Genomic DNA, 18,642 nt, shown 5'->3' on the forward strand with positions numbered 1-18,642 from the left:
CGCTATCGGAACGATTCAAAAATTGGTACTAGTAACGTCGAGTTGAGTGAGCTGTTACAAGTTTCAGACAACACAAGGAGGAAAGCCCGAGGTAAGAAATTGGCTGAAACAACTCACTCAACAAAACAAAAATTGGGGCAGAGGCAACAATTTTTGTCTTTTTTGAACACAAAAATCAAAATTTTTTGGTGTTTTACTACGTTTTGGGCAAATATATGGAAACTCTCGGTCAGACTTTTTCTGTGTATTTCAAATCTTTTTCAATTTACCTTAAAAACTAGTTAGGAAAACCGTTTAGCAAGCTTTCTGAGGTTTATTGAACTTTTGTTCATGTTAGCCCAACGAGTATTTAGTGATTAGGGTTGGTTTTTGTTCGTTGTACAATTTTTTTTGTACAAAATTCCTTGTACAAAACTTTACAGCAGTAAAATGGGACTAAAATTTAACGTTCATAGAATTTTCTCGAATGTTTTTCTTTCTTCGTAAATGTTGGTCTCCGGCGTCAGTCAGCGTCTAGTTGTACTGCAGATTGGCAAATTTCAGTACAGTTGCAATGTCGTCTTGCTGTTGGCTATGACCTCGGTTGACAGAGACAAAACGTCCGGTGACAACTGAGCTAAGAATGCCAGTGTTGAGTGATTGATCTCAAGACTGATGAGAAATTGTTTCTTCGAGAAGGGACAGCGTTGGAAAAAATAGCATAATTCCAAGATAACGTAATAACTTTCTTGATCAAATTTTTTTTGGGAAAAACCTAATTTTTTTCTCATTAATCAACCCTTTTTTAGACTAAAACCTCATTTTTTCCCAAAAATTTAGATTATTCCGAGTTCTTTGAAAACATCCCGAGTCGCTGCACCAAAAAATTCCTATGACAATAAGGACGGTCTTTTAAACGGTCGGGAAGTATTCATATTAACAGTTGAATTCAGGGTTTACAGTATAATTGATAACATTTTTTCCCATAATTCGAACTATTCCTTTTTTTTAACCAGCTTTCACGGTTTTTTAGCAACTGCGGAATGTGGGCAATTGAAGAGCTCTTATCAACTTGAACAAATTTGCGAAAAATTTATTTTACCATAACCTATTGCTTTAAGTTGAGGCAGAACAGAAAAGAATTTCATCAACTACGGCCAACAAACAAATATAAGCAAAAGCCGAAACAAGACTTATTTTAGTTCAAGTTTTAGTTCCTAAGGTTAACGTGTTTTCTTAGTTTTAAGATACTTTTTTGGTAAAAACAGACCCAAAAATTTCTTGGGTTTTGATACACATGTAACAAGTATGTTGTTTCACAAAGAAAAAACTAAAACTAAATTAATTTGTGACAGTACGAGGAATTCGAAAACAGGCAAAAAGCTGAAGTACTGAGTTGTTTGGCTCTTTTTCACTTCTGTGCACCTCTAAATTTTTTCGTTTTTTCAGTTCCTTATGGTGTCATCAGAAAAAATATACTGGTCATGCGTTGCACGTTTTTTGAAAAAACCAAATTTTTAATATTATGATTATTAATAAGAATTCCACGGGAGAGTCCGTGAGGGTTCATCGACCCTCTGAAATGATTTTCAAGTAGGAAGGTTCTTACTAAACTTCTGCAGCTGTACTGTACACAATCACAATGCATTTTCCAAGTGCAGGTAGCATCGTCATCAAAATATAAGTGAAATAATTCCAAAACCATCAAATTCCAAAACCACTCAACTTTCGGGCAACTTTTGAAGAAATTTCCTAAGGTTTTTTATGACAAACAAATTTGAAAATTTGGCAAATATTTCTTCTGACTAACACTGTTGCTGACCGACTGGACAAAACTATTTTGTCTTTTTTGAAATCTGTAATCGAGATTTTCAACCAGACTCATTTTTTCACGCAAGAGTGGAAGATTATAGGATATAAGACCAAAATTGGTTGCCTGTATGTAAGGATAGTTCTGTTTTTTATTAATTAGAATCCTAAAAAGCAAACTAAGTTTAAATTAGTACCAAACGCTTTACCACCAAAAAATTGCGCTGGAATAAACAAAAGTAAGAAGTTCTTTACAGCAATGTAAGTCAGTTTTGCCTTCATAGCAGGGATAATCAAACGAAAACTTATCGATTACCAAAACCAGTAACCAAATTATGAACGCAAACCAAATCGAACATTGAAAAAAAAACCTGGCTTGGAACAAATCAAATTTTGTTTTTGTTTAGTGAAATCTGAACGGCTGACGGTATATAAATGAAATTTTGAGACCCGAAGCAGTGCCATTTATCCGGCAGCAGCTGGTAATTTTAATACTTGTAACAAGATAATGCAACTGTTGTTCCAAGTGAACAATACTTGAAAAGAGAACGGGTTAAAGTTTTTTCATGGCCTCCTAGTTCACCGAATTAATACCTTAATGAGCATGTGGGACCAGATAAAAAGGCAACTAAAAAATTTGACCTGAAAAAAGACGAACTTAAATCGGCACTCAAATACTTATGGTGAATATTTCTTGAATATTCGGTAAAAACTTTAATTGAGTCAAGTATGCTTTCAGACGTACAGGCTTTTTTCCATCACCCCACGTTCAAACTTTTCAAGCTATTTTTTGGTTTGCATTGTCCAATTTTAACAGAAATTGGAATGCCGACTCATCAGGTATAGACAAACGTATTTTGTCTTCATATTTGACCTTGTAAAACCCCTCATTACACTATTACAACAAATGGATTACTTATGTAATTTGGGAGAAAAAAAAAGAAACGGACGTTCATTCGGACAGCTTACCCGTCATTAGTTTTCAAAAGTTTATTTCGAGTAAGTTATTTGTAAATTGAAGAAAAAACATCGCTTGCATGGAATCCACGTCGAGGCTCTCAATTTATGTTTGACTTTTTTGACCAAAAACTAGCATTTTTCGAACATCTCGACCAAATTTTGGTATGTTCCAACTTTTTTGACCAAGTTTCCGCATGTATCGATTTTCTCGACAATTTTGGTATGTTTCGATTTTGTTTGACCCAGTTCAGATTTGTTTGACTTCCTTGACAGTAATTTGATATGTTTATACTTTCTAGACTGTATCAACACTTTAAAAAAAATTGTTCGACTCCGTAGATGTATGTTTTGACTTTCTCGACCAAAAATGGATATGTTTCGACTGTCTCGACTTTCTCTACAAACAAATAATTTCCAAAGTTTATTTGATCCATCTCAAAATGGTTTCAAGCGGCGTGACTAAAATTGGGAAGTGTAAGCATTGTTTGAACTCTCAAGAATGCAAAAATTTGAGCCTAAATTTGAGTTTGATCTTCTATCAAGTATTGTGGCAAAAATGGCAAGTTAAAAAACCAATTGTTGTCTGGTTAGAGAAAAACTAACCGAGTACAAATGCTCAGTCATTTTCTTCGACTGTGATCGGCCTATGTTTCCATAGTAATTGACCTATGTTTTGACTGTGCTCGACCTATGTTTCGACTTTTTCAACCAAAAATGGGTATGTTTTGACTAGGCTCGTCTTATGTTTTGACTCTCTTGGCCGAAATCGTGTATGTTTTGACTTTGTGTTCTACTTAAAATTGCTTTTCGACCTGCGGAATTTAACTCGCAAAACTGCACATGCTCGACTTTCAAAGTCAAAACATAAGTCGAGCACCATACCCGGGAAATGAACCTTAACTGCATCGACTATTCAATTGTCAATTCGATTGTGTACCTGACGAAGTCTGGCCGTACGCAAAGATGGTGCCATTGAACCCATCTAGGACATCTTTCACAATGGGTTTCGCAGCTGTCTCGTATACATCAGCTTGGGTCGAATCCGGCTCGTATACATCGTCAAAAGTGAACGTCTTCAAGGGATTGGTTATGCATTACAATATTAGGTTTCCTTATGAATTCAAATAACTCTTTTTTTCGAATTTTTCCTATACATGGCGGTTGGCTAGAACAATTAGTTAATAATGCAATTTAGTCCAGCAATTTTCCCTCCTCTACCTCGCATGAACATCCGCGAGTGATTTTACAAGGTTGAGCACGATGACTGAATATTTTGTCATGGCCACAATTAGTTAGCGTGCCAACTCTTATAGCAATGAAATAATAATTAGAATAAAAATAATAATAATCATAATAATCAAAATCATAATAATCAAAATAATCAAAATAATAATAATAATCACAATAGTAGGAATAATAATGTTAGTCATAATAACGATCATAATAGTCATAATTACAATAACAATCATAATCATAATAATCATAATAATAATCGTAATAATCGTAATCAGAATGAATAATCATAATAATGATAACAATCATTAGCACAATCAGGCGCGGATTTAGGGGGCAGGGGGCGGAGGCCCCTTCCCCCCTGAGGGATTCGACCCCCTGCCAACCCAAAGGGTCCCCGCCTTGGTACTTTTTACGAAATTCATTTCTGGCCGACCGACCCGGTTTCTTAAGGCGCCTTTGGCGCCAATGTATACTAACTGAGGGGGAGCGCGCGCCAAAAAATGCAATTTTTTTGTCAAAATTTTCCAAAAAGTGCCAAAAAGCGTTTTTTTGGGAACTTGTTTTTTTCAAACTTGCCTGCGGCGCAGAAAATTTGGCCAAAACAGCGTCTTTTTAGTGTTTTAGGTGAGCTCGGAAAATCAATTTGGTCGATCTAAAAAAAGGTCGCCAAAATTTTCGAAAATTTTTTGAAAATCCGCCCCCTCGAGAAAATCCTTGATCCGCACCAGAGCACAATAAAAAACTTTATTATTATAAAAATTAGAATAATAACAAACATAGCCAACAGACAACACATCAAACAGTTGGAAAAAAGCCAATGAACGCAAGAAAACAGAAAAAAATTAATGATTCCTTTTTTGAAAAAGTATCAGCTTTCGAAATTTGAAAAAACAAAAAGAATGCTCTTAGAGCGCTTCGAATTTCTCAAACATTTCTTGATTGACACTTTTTGATAAACTTAATCCAATTTGAAAAATTTGGAACAATAAGTAACTTTGTTATTTTGCTGGAAAATCTGAAAACTAAATTACACCTTCGAAACTAGAAGTCGATCACGTTTTTTCGTCACTTTCAAACTTTTTCTAATCGATTGTTGAGCTTGCCTTATTCTTACTAAAAAATGAACTGAACTTGAACAAAGTTTAACGTAAAATTGAGCGACTTTTCATGAAAAAAAAACAAAAAAGTCTACTCTTTATAAATGGTTTCGGGCAGTATTCAAAAAATATTCAAATAGGGCAGTATTCAAATAGTATACCAAAAAATACAAACCACGCCATAATTTTAGTGCTTGGGAGAGCATCATTGCACCATTGGACCAAAAAATTATTTCACAGGTTGATGTGATTAAACTTTTGCAATTAGAAATTCGCAGGGACAGGAAAAGCAAAAACACCATCAGCTTTGTTTTCAGAGAACAGTAATTTTACTAAAAAAATTTGACTCAATATCTCAATGAACAAATCGAAGTTAGAAATCAACCGGCTATTTTTGCTTCCATTTCGTTTGCAAATTTTTATAAATTTTTCTGCTCACATTGTCCAAATTATAGAAACAATTAGCATGCCGTTTGATTAGGCCATAAAAAGCAATTTGGTGAACCACTCGTTACACCGCAAAATTGACAATCCCCCCTCGGGCATTCCATCCCCTAATGACGCAAAGGAACCCTTTTTGGAACCAATTTTTGACATCCATTTTTAACAAACCGGCCCTAAAAACTTTCTAAAGGCTCCCTTGACGCCAATAGATGCTAATTTTGGAAGAAGAGAGCGCGCCAAAAGAACGCAACTTTCGGTCAAAACTTTTCAAAACTTTTTTGGTTTGTTTTGTCAAAAACTTATCTGCAGCGCTGATTATCTGATCAAAATAGCGTATTCAAATTGATCTCAGAGAGCTCGAACAATCAATATGGTCGACTTAGAAAAAGGTCGACAGAATTTTTAAAAGCTTTTGGAATAAAGCGCCCACCCCTCAAGAAAAAACTAGATTTGCCCCCAACCCCACACACTGTTATGAAAGGCTATAATTTGCTTTTTTTGGATGTTACAACTTAGCTTACAGCGATTTTTTTTTGCAGTTTTGATTCTAATTTTTCAAGAATGATTCGATTCTTTTCCAGTTTTCCACCCCTTGTAAAATTTCAATATAAAGCTATTTGGAAATTGTTCTCAAAACAATTGGCTCGTGAAATGGGCTTAATTCCCCCTTTCCTGCCTGCATTTCAAATTGTCAATTTTTTTATGTTCTTATTATGGCTGAATTTGTGATACTAAGAATTAAGGTATGACTAATAAAGATGTTTACAATAGTAAACTTGTTATCCATGCAAGCTCTTTTCCAGTTTCCACCCCTTCTTAAAATTACAAAAAAAAATGTTCAAAGAAATTTCACACGAAATTTTCTTTTTGCATGAAAGAAATGCTGTAAAAATTTGTTCACCAGTTCACGTTGACAAGTTTTAATGCAGTTTACAAGATGAAAAGTCAACTTAAATAGACTTTTATATGTTGAATTTCAGAAAAAATCAGGGGGAGACTGGAAAAGAGCCCCCTCGCAAACCTTCATTATGATATTACAAAAAGTTAGCACGCTTTTGAACTCCCCACTATCTTTTAAAATTTTCATTCTGGTGTTTGTTATACATTTAATTATACCTAAATGCGTGATACTACGACGTAACCGATGAAGAATTAATGTATTTACAATAGTCAAGGGCTCTTTTTCCTCCCCCCCCCCCCAATTCACACGAGCGTCAATTTTATGGTCTAACGAGTGGTTCTACATGGTTGATTATGAAGACAAAATATGTTTGTCATGGCCTAATTAGTCTGAATGTCAATTTTAATGACAAACAGACAATGTGAACAATGGTTTTAATTATAGAAATTGACAGGTGGGCGGGAAAAGAAAAAGAGCCTAGAGTTAAGTTATTACCATGCAGGATCTTTTCCAGTTCTTTACGCCCTCGTTAAATTACAAAACAAAATTGTTTAGAAAAAAGTTTACAAGCAATGTTTATTTTGCATGCGAGAAATATTGGCTCTTTGCCACTTTCCCCCCTACCTTTCAAAATATCGATTTTTATGTTTGTTTTACGTGTTATTACGGCTAAATGCGTGACGTTACGCTGTAAAGTATGAAGAACAAATCTGTTCATAATTGTCAATTTGTTCACCATGCCAATTTTCATTGCATTATGATAACGTTAAAAAAGGTTTTCAAAAATGAATTTGAAGGGGGGGGGGAACTGGAAAAGAGCCGAAATATTGTAGAACTTTGATCACCTATTCACGCTGACACGTTTTAATGCAGAGTTTCAATTAACATGAAAAAAATTTGGCTCTTTTCCAGTTCCTTCCTTGATTTTTTCTGAATTTCAAAATATGGAAATCAATTTAAAATGACTTTTCTCATTATAAACTGCATTAAAGCGTGAACAAGTGAACAAATTTTTACAACCTTTCTTACATGCTAAATGCCGTGTGAACAATTTTTAAACAGCTTAATTTTGTAACTTTCCAATGGGGTGGTAAACTGGAAAAGAGCCGCCAATTTAAGGAAACTTTCATCTATTGAATTTCAGAAAAAATCAAAGTGGAGACTGGAAAAGAACCCGATGCAAAGTTTCCCTTTCACTTTTCAACTTTTTGTTTTTTTAAGTTGTATTACGCGTAATTATAGCTGAATGCGTGATGCTACGAGGAGAAATATGAAGTACAAATTTATTCAAAATAGTTAATTGGTTCAATGTGGCATTGATTTATTGGATCTTGACAATGTTAAAATAATTTTCAAAATTGAAATTGAAAATTGGAAGAGTAAAAACCAACATTTTTTTTTCAAAATTAAAACTCAGATAAAAGAGAGTGGGGAAGAGCCAAAAAATATTTAAGAAGTTTGTTAATTTTATTCATTTAAGTTTTGATATTTAAAAATCATTTTAAATAAGGTTACATGTTTTGAATTTTAGGAAAAAAAGTGAATTTTAGGGTGGACTTGAAAAGAGCCGATGCGACGGTTCACAACATATTCTTCACTTCTGAGTTAGGACCGATGTGGTTAACTCATAGAGTAATTTCGGATAGGGTGCACCGTCTGCTCGTCGCGCTATTTTAATTTCGGCCGGATAGATTCGCGCAACTTCTTAGTCTAATACCGATCCTAATCTTACTCTTATACTTACTAGTCTCAGAGTGTTTAACTAGTCTCTGCTAGGCTCAATAGATCTAGGGTATACTGGTTTATTGCGGCTGCTGAAGTTCTCTTGGAGAGGCAACTAATTTCTAAGTTAAATTCAAATCTCTCTGGTGCTGAAATTACAAGTAATTTCAGCACTTACAAATAAGTGGGTTGTTAGTTAGATGAATTATGATTGGTTAATATTAAATTTTTTACAGTGGTATAATATCCATTTTATCCAATTTTAAAATGTAGTTTAGATCAGGTTCCACCCATCCGGGTTTTACAGAGTTTTTTAGAATTATTTTTCTGCAATTCGAAGGATGGATGATGAACGTTGGTATTTGGCGAACATCATATTCTTGTCCGGTTCCTCTTGTCAAAGAAGTTCCAGGACGCTGGAGTTAGGGACATACAATCGTTGCGTCGTCTTGTGACAACGACTGTGATCCCCAATGAAATCAATCTGATTTCAAAATGATTTGCTATGACGGGTTTTTCTGTATTATGTAGAGAACTTGTTTTGTGTTCAACCTCGTCTGGGAATGGCGTGGAGATCGTGTGTGGAGGGGATGCCTCGTAACTCGGATCTGTACGTATACTTGAACATCGAGGTGGTCATTTGTTAGTTCAATGAAGTCCTTTTCTGCGAAGTCAAGTCGTACTCTAAATCCTTTGAGTTGTGAATGTGGACGGCATATCGGTTGTGCTTAGCCATTCTTTTGTTCGAGTGTGATGGGATCATCTAGTCTTTGGATAATCGTCTTTTTTGTTGTGTATTGATCTATATGCTGCAAAATATAATTTACATTTTATAAAATTATGTTAGTCCAATTTTTTAATCATGATTTTAGTTAATCGTTTTCACAAAAGCGTTTTGTTTTTGTTTGGTTATTTTGAAGAGTTACTCACCCTTGAGTACCTCTTATTAAAAATAGAAGTGTGGTCACAAAGCGTGGATGTAGCGCGGTGGCTTGGGCCGGCTATAGAACATGCTCAGGACGTCCTCTCTGGTGGGTTAGGCCAGTAGTGGGAGTATGATTTCGTGCTGTTTCTTTGAGAGGTCCTGTTATGTGATAACTTTTCATGCTGGGTTTATGTTGGTCTTTCTTATGTTACTTTGGTCGTGTCCTTTTTTCAAAAATCAATTTGTTTTTGGTATGGGCTTGTCCTGCGACTTTTTTGTGTTTTATTATTTCTTTCTTAGACTTTATAATAGTCTTCAAAAGAATAAATTATCCAGTTTTGAACTGGGTTAATCCGGTTTGGGTACCGTTGGTTTTCTTTTCTTAGTCATGCTGTTATTTTATGATTTGTGGTGTTATGTAAGCTGCGTTGGTTAGTTTGGTTTAGTATATAATTCCTTTCCAACCGGGTTAAAGGAAAGTTTGAAACTTGTTATCGTGTGTTAGAGTTGTTGAGTGTGAAAACTTGAAACTCAAAATCATTATTTAAAAAATTCTTCGTGGGCGAGCTGTGCGAGTTTAGATAGAATTCTTGTGCGAGTGAATGAAAATATCAAAAGGTTAGTACTGCATTTTCATTTTATCAATTTATTACATAGAATTTGAATTTTACTGCGTTTGGGGGAAATTTTAAATTACAAATTTTCATCGTATTTTATTTTACTGCTTCATGGAGAAATAAATTATAGATGAAATTACTACATTTGGTATGAATTTTATTACATTATTTAGTGCAAGAAATTAACGAATTTTAAGAGAATTTAACAAGTTTGTATTTTTATTTTTATTTTCTGTTTTCTAGATGATCGTGGTGTGAAGACTAGAAAAATAAATCAAACATTGGTAGAAAATGGTTAGTACTAAATTAAAATTATTAATGAAGAGTATTTTGAATTATACTTACCTGTTAATCTTCTGGGAAAAAGCCGTGGGGGAAGATGTCGGGTATCATATCTGATGTTGTTAGTAATTTGGCTAGTATGCGTATGATGTTTTTAGTTTGGAGCAGTGGCCAAAGCAATTGAAGTGCTTTAATGGTTTTTAGTTCTTCGGTGCCTACTGCAAACTCGTAAGGTGTGTTTTGAATGAGGTTATATATTTTGTGATTATATTTAGTATTGTGAATGAATTCTAATATTGGTTTTTCTATAGGCTGGATAAATTCATGCGGAATAAGGAAGGGTCTGGATTCTTCGGCGTTAAAGGTCTTCGTGATGGGACAAAAAATGTAGATTTGTGTTACTGGGTCATAATTGCGGAGGATGCCGTGGAGGTTAGTATCTTTGATGCAAGTGAAATTAAGGAAAAATGGTGATGTGTATTTTGAGTTAAGAAACTGAAAACGATGGTGTGGTTGTCTTGATGGGGTATGCAAATCAAAATGATTTTGCATGAAACGATAGTATGTATATGTGTGAGTCTGTTTAGTGCGTAACATAATATCGTGGGAACAGTGCAAATTGCGTTCATGTGGTGCAAGAAAGTGAAATGTTAGTGAAAATAACTGAAATTTGTCTTGGAAACTTTCGTAAGCTTGAATATCATTTAGTGCTTCAGAAATGATGTAATCATATTTTCTATCAAAAATATAAAGTGTGAATACGTATGACGTTTTAATGAAAAAATTTTCTGTTAGTTGTGGTTTAGCGAAGCGATTTTCATCTAAAAATTGGTCTTGATTAGTTCGGATGATATTGTGGTCGTAATATTCTATTGTAAATTCGTTAGCTCGGGGTGCAGTGAATGTTTTTAGTAATTTTTTATATCCTACGTAAGTAAATTGTCTAGGTGTTAGTGTTGCAGTGAGTCTATATAACATGTTTTTGTTCTTTTCTATGTCGTCATGAGTATTAGTTAGTGGCAGGCAAAGGGGATTTGTAAAATGATAATAAGTAGTCCAATGCAGTGTAGGCATCAAAACATGTTCATCTACGAAACTACGTGTGTCATTAGTGTCGTTAGGTGTATTTAATGTATATTGTGGAAATGAGAGTAAGATGATTTCTAGAAAATCTTTCGTGTTGGTGTGTTGTGGGTGATTGATATATTCGCAGGCTGTTCCTGGTTTGGTCGGGAATGGGTGATTCGGGAATTTTCTTTTAAAAGTGCGATAAGCTCGGTTAGTGCTACTAGGTGTTTCGGTGGATGTGAATGACTGTGCTGATGATGCAGTGTAAGCTGAGGAGGGTGTAGGAGTAGGTGGGTTTGAAGATTCTATTGTGGATGAGAGTTGATGTATTGTGAGGGTGTTAGGGTGTATTAATTGTTGCTGTAGGGTAATAAAAATATCGAGTTCCTGGGAAATTTGGGGGGTATCTGGAGAATTATTATATGATCGGTCGGAATGAAGTGGAGAGTAGGTTGGGGTTACTTGCGAAGCATAAGAAGGAGTGGAAATGGATGGGAGTGAATTTTTTGTTGGGATTGGTTGAAAAGGAGGTTTTGAAAAAACTGAGGAGTTGGTCTGAAAATTATTGGATGGAGATGGTTCGGAGTCTGCAAATTCGTCAGTGGTTTCTACATTAGGGTTATTAAGTTGTGAGGTAGAGTATAAAACTGAAATATCTGAGTTAGTATCCGAATTCGTGCTTGATGATATATTAATAATCGGAAAATCGGGTGGTGGGAAAGCAAAAAGTGGGATTATTGGGATTGGAGTTAGGAGGTTGGCTGGGTGGGAATTTGAGCGGTGTAGGGATCCAAGTTGTCGGCTCATCGTGGGCTAAAAAAATGATTATTTTGAGACTGAAAAGTGGTGGTGTGGGGTTGTTCTATAATTTGTTCGTATGTATTATCATTTTGTGAATGATGTGTCATTATATGTTGGATGGGACTTTGTGGTATATTTGGTCTAGAATTTGGGTTATTTGTGATTGCTAGGTTTCGGAAATTACGTGGGACTAATGATAATGGATGGTTTTGTGGTAGGGGTGGCAACTGTGGTGCGGTAGGTGTTACTTCTATATTATTATGTTCTTCGTCGTAAGTGTTCTGTCTTGTGGCTATTTTCGTGTTATATTCTTTGATTTGTGCGTCTAAAAGTATTTTGTTTATTGATGATGAAAAAATTCCAAAAATCCTGCAAACAGTATGCGTGCTACACTTTATATAGTCTTTAAATGTATATAGTCTTTAATGTCTTTAAAATATCCGCTATAATCTTGTGTATAAATATCAGCAAATCCTGCTGTTTCAGCAAGTTTTCTTAAATTTTGATCAACTGATTGTCTTTGTATAGTGTCCAATTGTGTTAATAATTCTTGGAATTGTTGTGTTCTAATGTGATGTTGGATATCTGATTTAGAATATATTCCAATTGATTGTAAATCAATATTTGGATTACGAGCAATAGCTCTGATGCTTTCGGGTAAAAATTTTCTGAGTGGTTGCATTAACGTAGGGTATGGAGTAAGGAGATAATATTTATCTTCATCAGGATTCAATTGTACTACATTGTGGCTATTTTCTGATCCACATGGGACTGCGGTATCCCAAAAATATGTTTGTCTTGAGAGTGTGTCAACAAAATGTACTTAATTTTTATAGAAAATAGGGATTCTTTTATAACAACGTTTATCTTCAAATACAAATAGTGGTGATACTTTTTTGGTACAAGTATAAAACCATAAAACATTTCCTTCGTAGCCTAGAAAATTTGATCTATTTCCTGACAATAAGTATCCTGCGTAGGGTATTTTTAATACTGCTAGTGCGAGTGATTGTAGGACTTGTGTCCTTTCCAATTCGCATAATTGGTGAAGTGTTTCTAATTCGGAGAGTGACATTTCTTGAAAAATTCGACTAATTGTGTAGTCTAACTTCATATCTAAGTGAATATTATAATGGATATTACCAAAGTAGGTGTTATTCATTAGTGATAGTTCTTGTAAACGTGTACTTCTACTGTAATGTGGCTTTAGTTTTCCACCAGGTTGACCTGTGCTTTTTTGAAAGTTAACTGGTATGTATGATGTTATTTTATTTTCTATATTTTGAATATTTCTAAAATCAGTACTTTGTTTTCGGGATGGATTTACTTGTATGTATGGAATTGATTCTATAAAATATTTTTCATGAAAATTTATCATTCGAGCGTGTATTTTTGCTATTTGAATTGTTGTGCATGTATCTTCGAGAAACCAAACAATTGTTGCTTGTATCCGTGTTGTAGGATCACAATAACCTTGATCGTTTTTGCAAGGTAATCTAATTCCTTGATAGATCATTGTGTTATCTGTACTTTTTCGAGTTGTATTTTCCAATCGAAAAACATTATTTCCTGATATCCTTTATTTTTTGTGTCTGCTTTGCAGTTTGAGGGGTTATTTATTCCAATGTGTGGTATCCAGTGTTTATCGTGTATGTCATAAGTTAATTTTCCGTGTGCTCCGCTGTATGGGTATTTTTCGTCTAGTTTTATATGTGCTTGGTATCTTTCAAGCTGTGCTTGGTGTACAGAATCGGCAAAGACTTAGAAATTTACTGTTTTCCTGTCTGTGTTTCTATTTCTTGTGATGTTTAGTCTGAGTAGTTCGTTTGTACAATCATCGGGGTTTAGATGTAGAAGTCGTTCTATATTACTTTGATAGAATGATTCGTGATCAAGTCGGCTTTTATTTCCGTTTGAAACTTGTGAACAATGTACTTTCTTTTCGGAAAATGTTGTGTGAAATTGTATCCTGTGACTGTTGTTGCTCGGGCTTTTGAATACAGTGTCGCTATTACATTTGTAGTTTCTATAGCTTGTGGTTCTGTTTCGCATTGTGATACTTGATTTATTGCATGTTTGTGTAGTGTTTTTTGTTCGTTTTCTTCACAATCGTAGTGTGTTACTAATAAATCCTGGGGTCCTGTGCGAGGAGAAGGATTTGTGTTCTGGTGGGAAAATATTAAAAAAACGATGTGTTGAAATGTTAATATTTTTAGGATATACGTGTGTATGATAATCCTGAGTATGGGTTATAAAATGTAATGTAACCAATTGTGTTTTTGGTATATCTATCGTATTTATATATTACTTCAGTTGTTATAAATAGTGGTGGTAGCGATTGAGCTGTTATATTTGGTGGATTTAATGCGTAGGGATGTCGAACAATATTATTAAGTTTGATCGTGATTTCGAATTTCATTTGGAGACTATTTTGTTGAAGTATTTGAATATTGTGTTCACGAATATCTTCGTGGATATTTTGTCTATATTGGAGTCTGTTGAGTGCCCAACTGTGGAGTCGGTTACTATCCTGATGTTGTCCAAATAATGGTGGGGGTGCTACGAATGTATTCCAGTCTTGTCGTAAAGGGATATTTGTTGATGATTGTTCTCGATATCTAGCGTCGAGGTTATTTGGGAAATTTAAAGGGAAAAGCGTTGGTGAAATGACCTAATGATGGTGTTGATGGTAGTGATAATGTTTCTGGTAGTGATGATAGTGTTGTATCCGTAGAAATATCTATTTGGTCGTTTACTAAGTTTGGTTCACCTTGTGTATATGAGTGTGTTCTCCAATATGATAGTCGTGCTGTGGGATTGGGGGGGTTAAAGGGATTTTCACGTATTTGTTCAGACCTTAGTAATCTGAGGGTATATTTGAGGTGCTCTGTTGTGAAAGTAGTGTGGGAGTTTCTGGCAATGTACTACTTGAAATTTCTAGGGTAGTTGGTGTTGGTGATTGGGGTATATCAAAATGAACTCTAGGGGTTTGAAAACTTATGTTTCGTCGTCGATGTATAATTTGTCTGTTTATTTCAACTATATTTTGGTTTTGACTAATGTTTCTTATTCTACTTAATTCTTGTGGTAATGTGGGGTACAAGTTATATGTTGGTTCACTTAGAGGTGCCTGTCGCTGAACTGGTTCTAATGGTTCGGATAAGCGAGCGTGTCGTTCTTCAAAAGTGTATGGGTTATCTTGGAAAGAAATTCGTGTGGATGTTTGGGGGTTTTGGGTAGTTGTAGGTATTGTAGGTATTGTTGGGTTTTCTTGGGATGATGTCGGTGAAGACTGATTTTGTGATTGTTGGTTAGCAATTTTTGAAAGTGTTCTGATTGATTTTTTCTAGTGGGAGATTTATGTTTATTGTAGTATTCTTCAATGAAAAGAAATAAACGGATTGTTGCTAAGGCGAATGTGACTATTGCCTTTTTTACACATTTGCACATTGTCAATATTAAGGATGATAAAAATATGATAAAAATTACAAATAGTAAAAAAATATTTGTTCTACTAAAAATTGTTCGTATCATTTAAATAGACTTTGGATTATCGTACCTGTGAATATGATCAATGATTTGGGAAAGATTGAGATATATTTCAAATAGGGAGTAGAATATTTAAAAAATGTTGCAAAAAATTATTAAAATTTTTATAAAAGCTTCAAAAGTATCAAATAGAAATATGAATAAAAGTTTAAGTCGTATGAAAAAGTTTATGAAAATGTTGAAAATTGTATTTTTAAAGATATTGACTGATCGAGAGAAGAGCATTTAAAAAATGATTTCTTTGTCAAATATTTTTTGTTGTTTGAGGCGAGACTCAAGTATGGTCGAGTTCTTTATTAGTTTTTTGACAAGTGGGTTGAGTTTTGTGAAAAGTTGTTGGGGGCTAATTTTATAGTGTTCGGGAGGTCTTCTTTGTTTTATTTTTATTTGTCGGGTGATCTGGGGTATTTTTGAGATATTTGTACTTTAGGCCAAATGAATATGGTCGTTTTGTACTTTAGGCTAATTAATCATTTGTGTTGAACCTAAGTAATCTGGGTGTTGAACCTAAGTAATCTGGTGTAAAGCGTGAAATAATTTGTTCGTTAATGTTTTGCCTGGTGTAAAGCGTGAATTAATTTGTTCGTTAATGTTTTGCCTTTGTAACAATTTCTTTGTTACTTTTTGGTAAATTTCATTGTGTTTTTTATCTCTATTTAAAATCCATTCGGTCTGTGTGCCGGAGGCTAATTTAACAATTTGTGGGTGATGAAAATGATCTTCATCATGTGCGTGTGAAGGTAGGTTATAACAAATTGAGTCTTTACTTGGTTGACAAAAACCTTGTGCATTTTTATGAGAATTCGTTTACGTGGCTTTTGATTAAAAATCATTTCGTATGGTGACATTCCTAGAGTTGTCGTGATTTGTGAATTAAATGCTAAGGGAAATAATTTTACATCTGCTGACCATTCTTTGTATTTTGTATCATTTCCGTTTATGATACATCTGAGATATTCTTGTAGTGAACGGTTCATACCTTCGACTAAACCGTTTGTCCAAGTCGCATGAGATGTACGTGGTTTATGTTTGATGTTAGATAAGTGGCATAGTGTGATGATTTCGTTATTTATGAATTCTGTACCGTTGTCTGTAACTAAGATTTCGGGTAATCCGAATTCAGCTATCCAGTGTTCATAAAGTGTCGTGTAGGCATAATAAGCATTATAATGTGGTACTGGGTTGAGTGCTACATAATGTTTAAATGCGTCAACAATTACCATAATGTAGGAGTTTCCTTCAGAGGATGGTGAAATTGGTCCTTTTGTATCGAATGAAATGCGATGGTTAAAATATAAACTTTGTCCTTTAAAATCTTGTTTTTGTGCTATTTGTTTTTGATTTTGGTAAGGTTTTTTCAATTGACATACTATATAATCATTGCATAATACTTTTATCCAAATTGGTGCATTTGGGAAACAAAAATTTTGTGTAAAGTTTGAGCATGTTTTCTCTGATCCGGAGTGTCCTTTAGTATTTTGGGTATGTGAGATGTTAAAAGCTATTAATATCATACTTAAAGGAAGACAAGGAACTTTAGAATCATTTAATTGATATTCTAAAAGATCTGTATTTTTATTAATTGAGTGTTATTAAAGTTTCGGAAATATTGGAGGAGTGTTTTATTTCCTAAAATTGAGGTATCTGCTTTTACGGGCTTAGTTTTGTATTTGTGCCATGATTTTAATTGTCTAATTACTGGGTCGAGATTTTGATATTGTTTTAAGAGTTCAAGTGTAATTTTATCTGTTGGAGGGAGAAAAATATTGTCAATTTCTAGTTTTGATAGGGGGATTGTGTCAAGTTCGTCATGGAGGTCAAAAACTTGATTTATTGTGTATTTTGAATCGTTTGTTTGTGGTCCTGATAAATTTATTTTATCAGTTAAATTTTCTTTTTCAATTAAAAGAAAAAGGTCTTTTTTATGCGAGTGGTGTTTCATTCTTTTTTGTTGAGTGTTATTTTTATCCATTATGAGTATGGAATTGGTTTGAAAGTTGATGTTCCTAGTAAATCAACTTCGTAGTGATTATTTTGGCAATCTAAGTAGAGTGGAAATGTTGTAGATTATTTATCTGGGATTGATCAATGTCAGTTTTTACTGCATATTTGCATTCTAGTCGGGGTGATGTTTCATCTTTTGCGAGATAAAATTTAATATTTTTTGGTATTTCAACTGTAGTTTTTCGTGTGAGTAATTCAGGTGGCGTATTTCGACTTAATGTATCTGGTAACGCAAGATTTTTTCCTGCTGTCCAAACAATGTGTAAGTTTGGAAATTTCATTAGAATTAGTTGAAATCTATAAACTCTATGATTTGGATTGGATTTTTGTGTAAAGAGAAAAATAATTGGTTTATGATCTGTGAACAGAACTGTTGGGTGTTTTGATCCAAGTATCAGAAATTCATATTCTGTAAGTGTATATATTATAGCTGTACATTCTCTCATTAGAGTTGAGAGTCGTAGCTCTACTTGAGTGAATAATCGTGAATTTGCTGATATAATGTTCGTTTTGTTTGTACCACTATGTGATTGTAGCAATGCTGCGCCGATGCCAAAATTTGAAGCATCGCACATTGCATAGAATGGTTGATTTGGGTCTGGAATTGTATTTGAAATTTGTTCAGTTAAAAGTTTTTTAATTTCCTCAAATCGTGTTTGATGTTCAGTGGTCCATTCAAAGTTATTCTGTTGTCTGAGTATATTATAGAAGGGTCTTAAGTATAATTGCATTTTATAAACATATTTGCTTAAGAAATTTAACATTCCAAGGAATTCTTGGATTTTCTTTTTGTTTGTTGGTGGCTGAAGTTTTTGAATAGCATCAATGCGTGATTTTAATGGATCGATAGTGTTTCGTTCAATATTATGTCTTAAAAGTTTAACTCGTGTTAGAAAGAAGAGTGATTTATCGGGAGCGGCCTTCAGATTTTTGTTCTGAAATATTTCATGATACTGTTCTAAAACTGTAAACATTTCTTCTGTAGTTTGTGGTTGCATAAAAACATCGTCTAAATAGGTGATTGCGTTTTTCTTGAGTATAAGTGGTCTAAAAATTTTACTCAGAAAAGCTGAAAAAGCTGCTGGTCCTATGAATATTCCATAAAATAAGCGATTAAATTCATATTGTTGATTTCCAATAACAAATTGTGTTAAACGTCGTGATTGTTCATCTAGTGGCATTTGATTGTATGCACTATTCATATCTGCGGTTGTAAAGTATTTTCCATTTATCTTTGTCAAGATAACT

At 34.1% G+C, this 18,642-nt stretch overlaps 1 protein-coding gene across 1 annotated transcript in view; it reads right to left on the reverse strand.

Annotated features, from left to right (window-relative positions):
* LOC134851970 (kinesin heavy chain-like) overlaps positions 1 to 18,642 on the reverse strand; it is a 96,965-nt gene that overhangs the window by 61,332 nt on the left and 16,991 nt on the right. Inside the window, exon 2 of the mRNA XM_063868246.1 lies at positions 3,686 to 3,833. Coding sequence (XP_063724316.1) covers positions 3,686 to 3,833 — 148 coding nt within the window. The remainder of the gene's footprint in view (positions 1 to 3,685; positions 3,834 to 18,642) is intronic.

This window comes from Symsagittifera roscoffensis, chromosome 7 (genome assembly GCF_963678635.1).
Source record: "Symsagittifera roscoffensis chromosome 7, txSymRosc1.1, whole genome shotgun sequence".
Classification (NCBI taxonomy): domain Eukaryota; kingdom Metazoa; phylum Xenacoelomorpha; order Acoela; family Convolutidae; genus Symsagittifera; species Symsagittifera roscoffensis.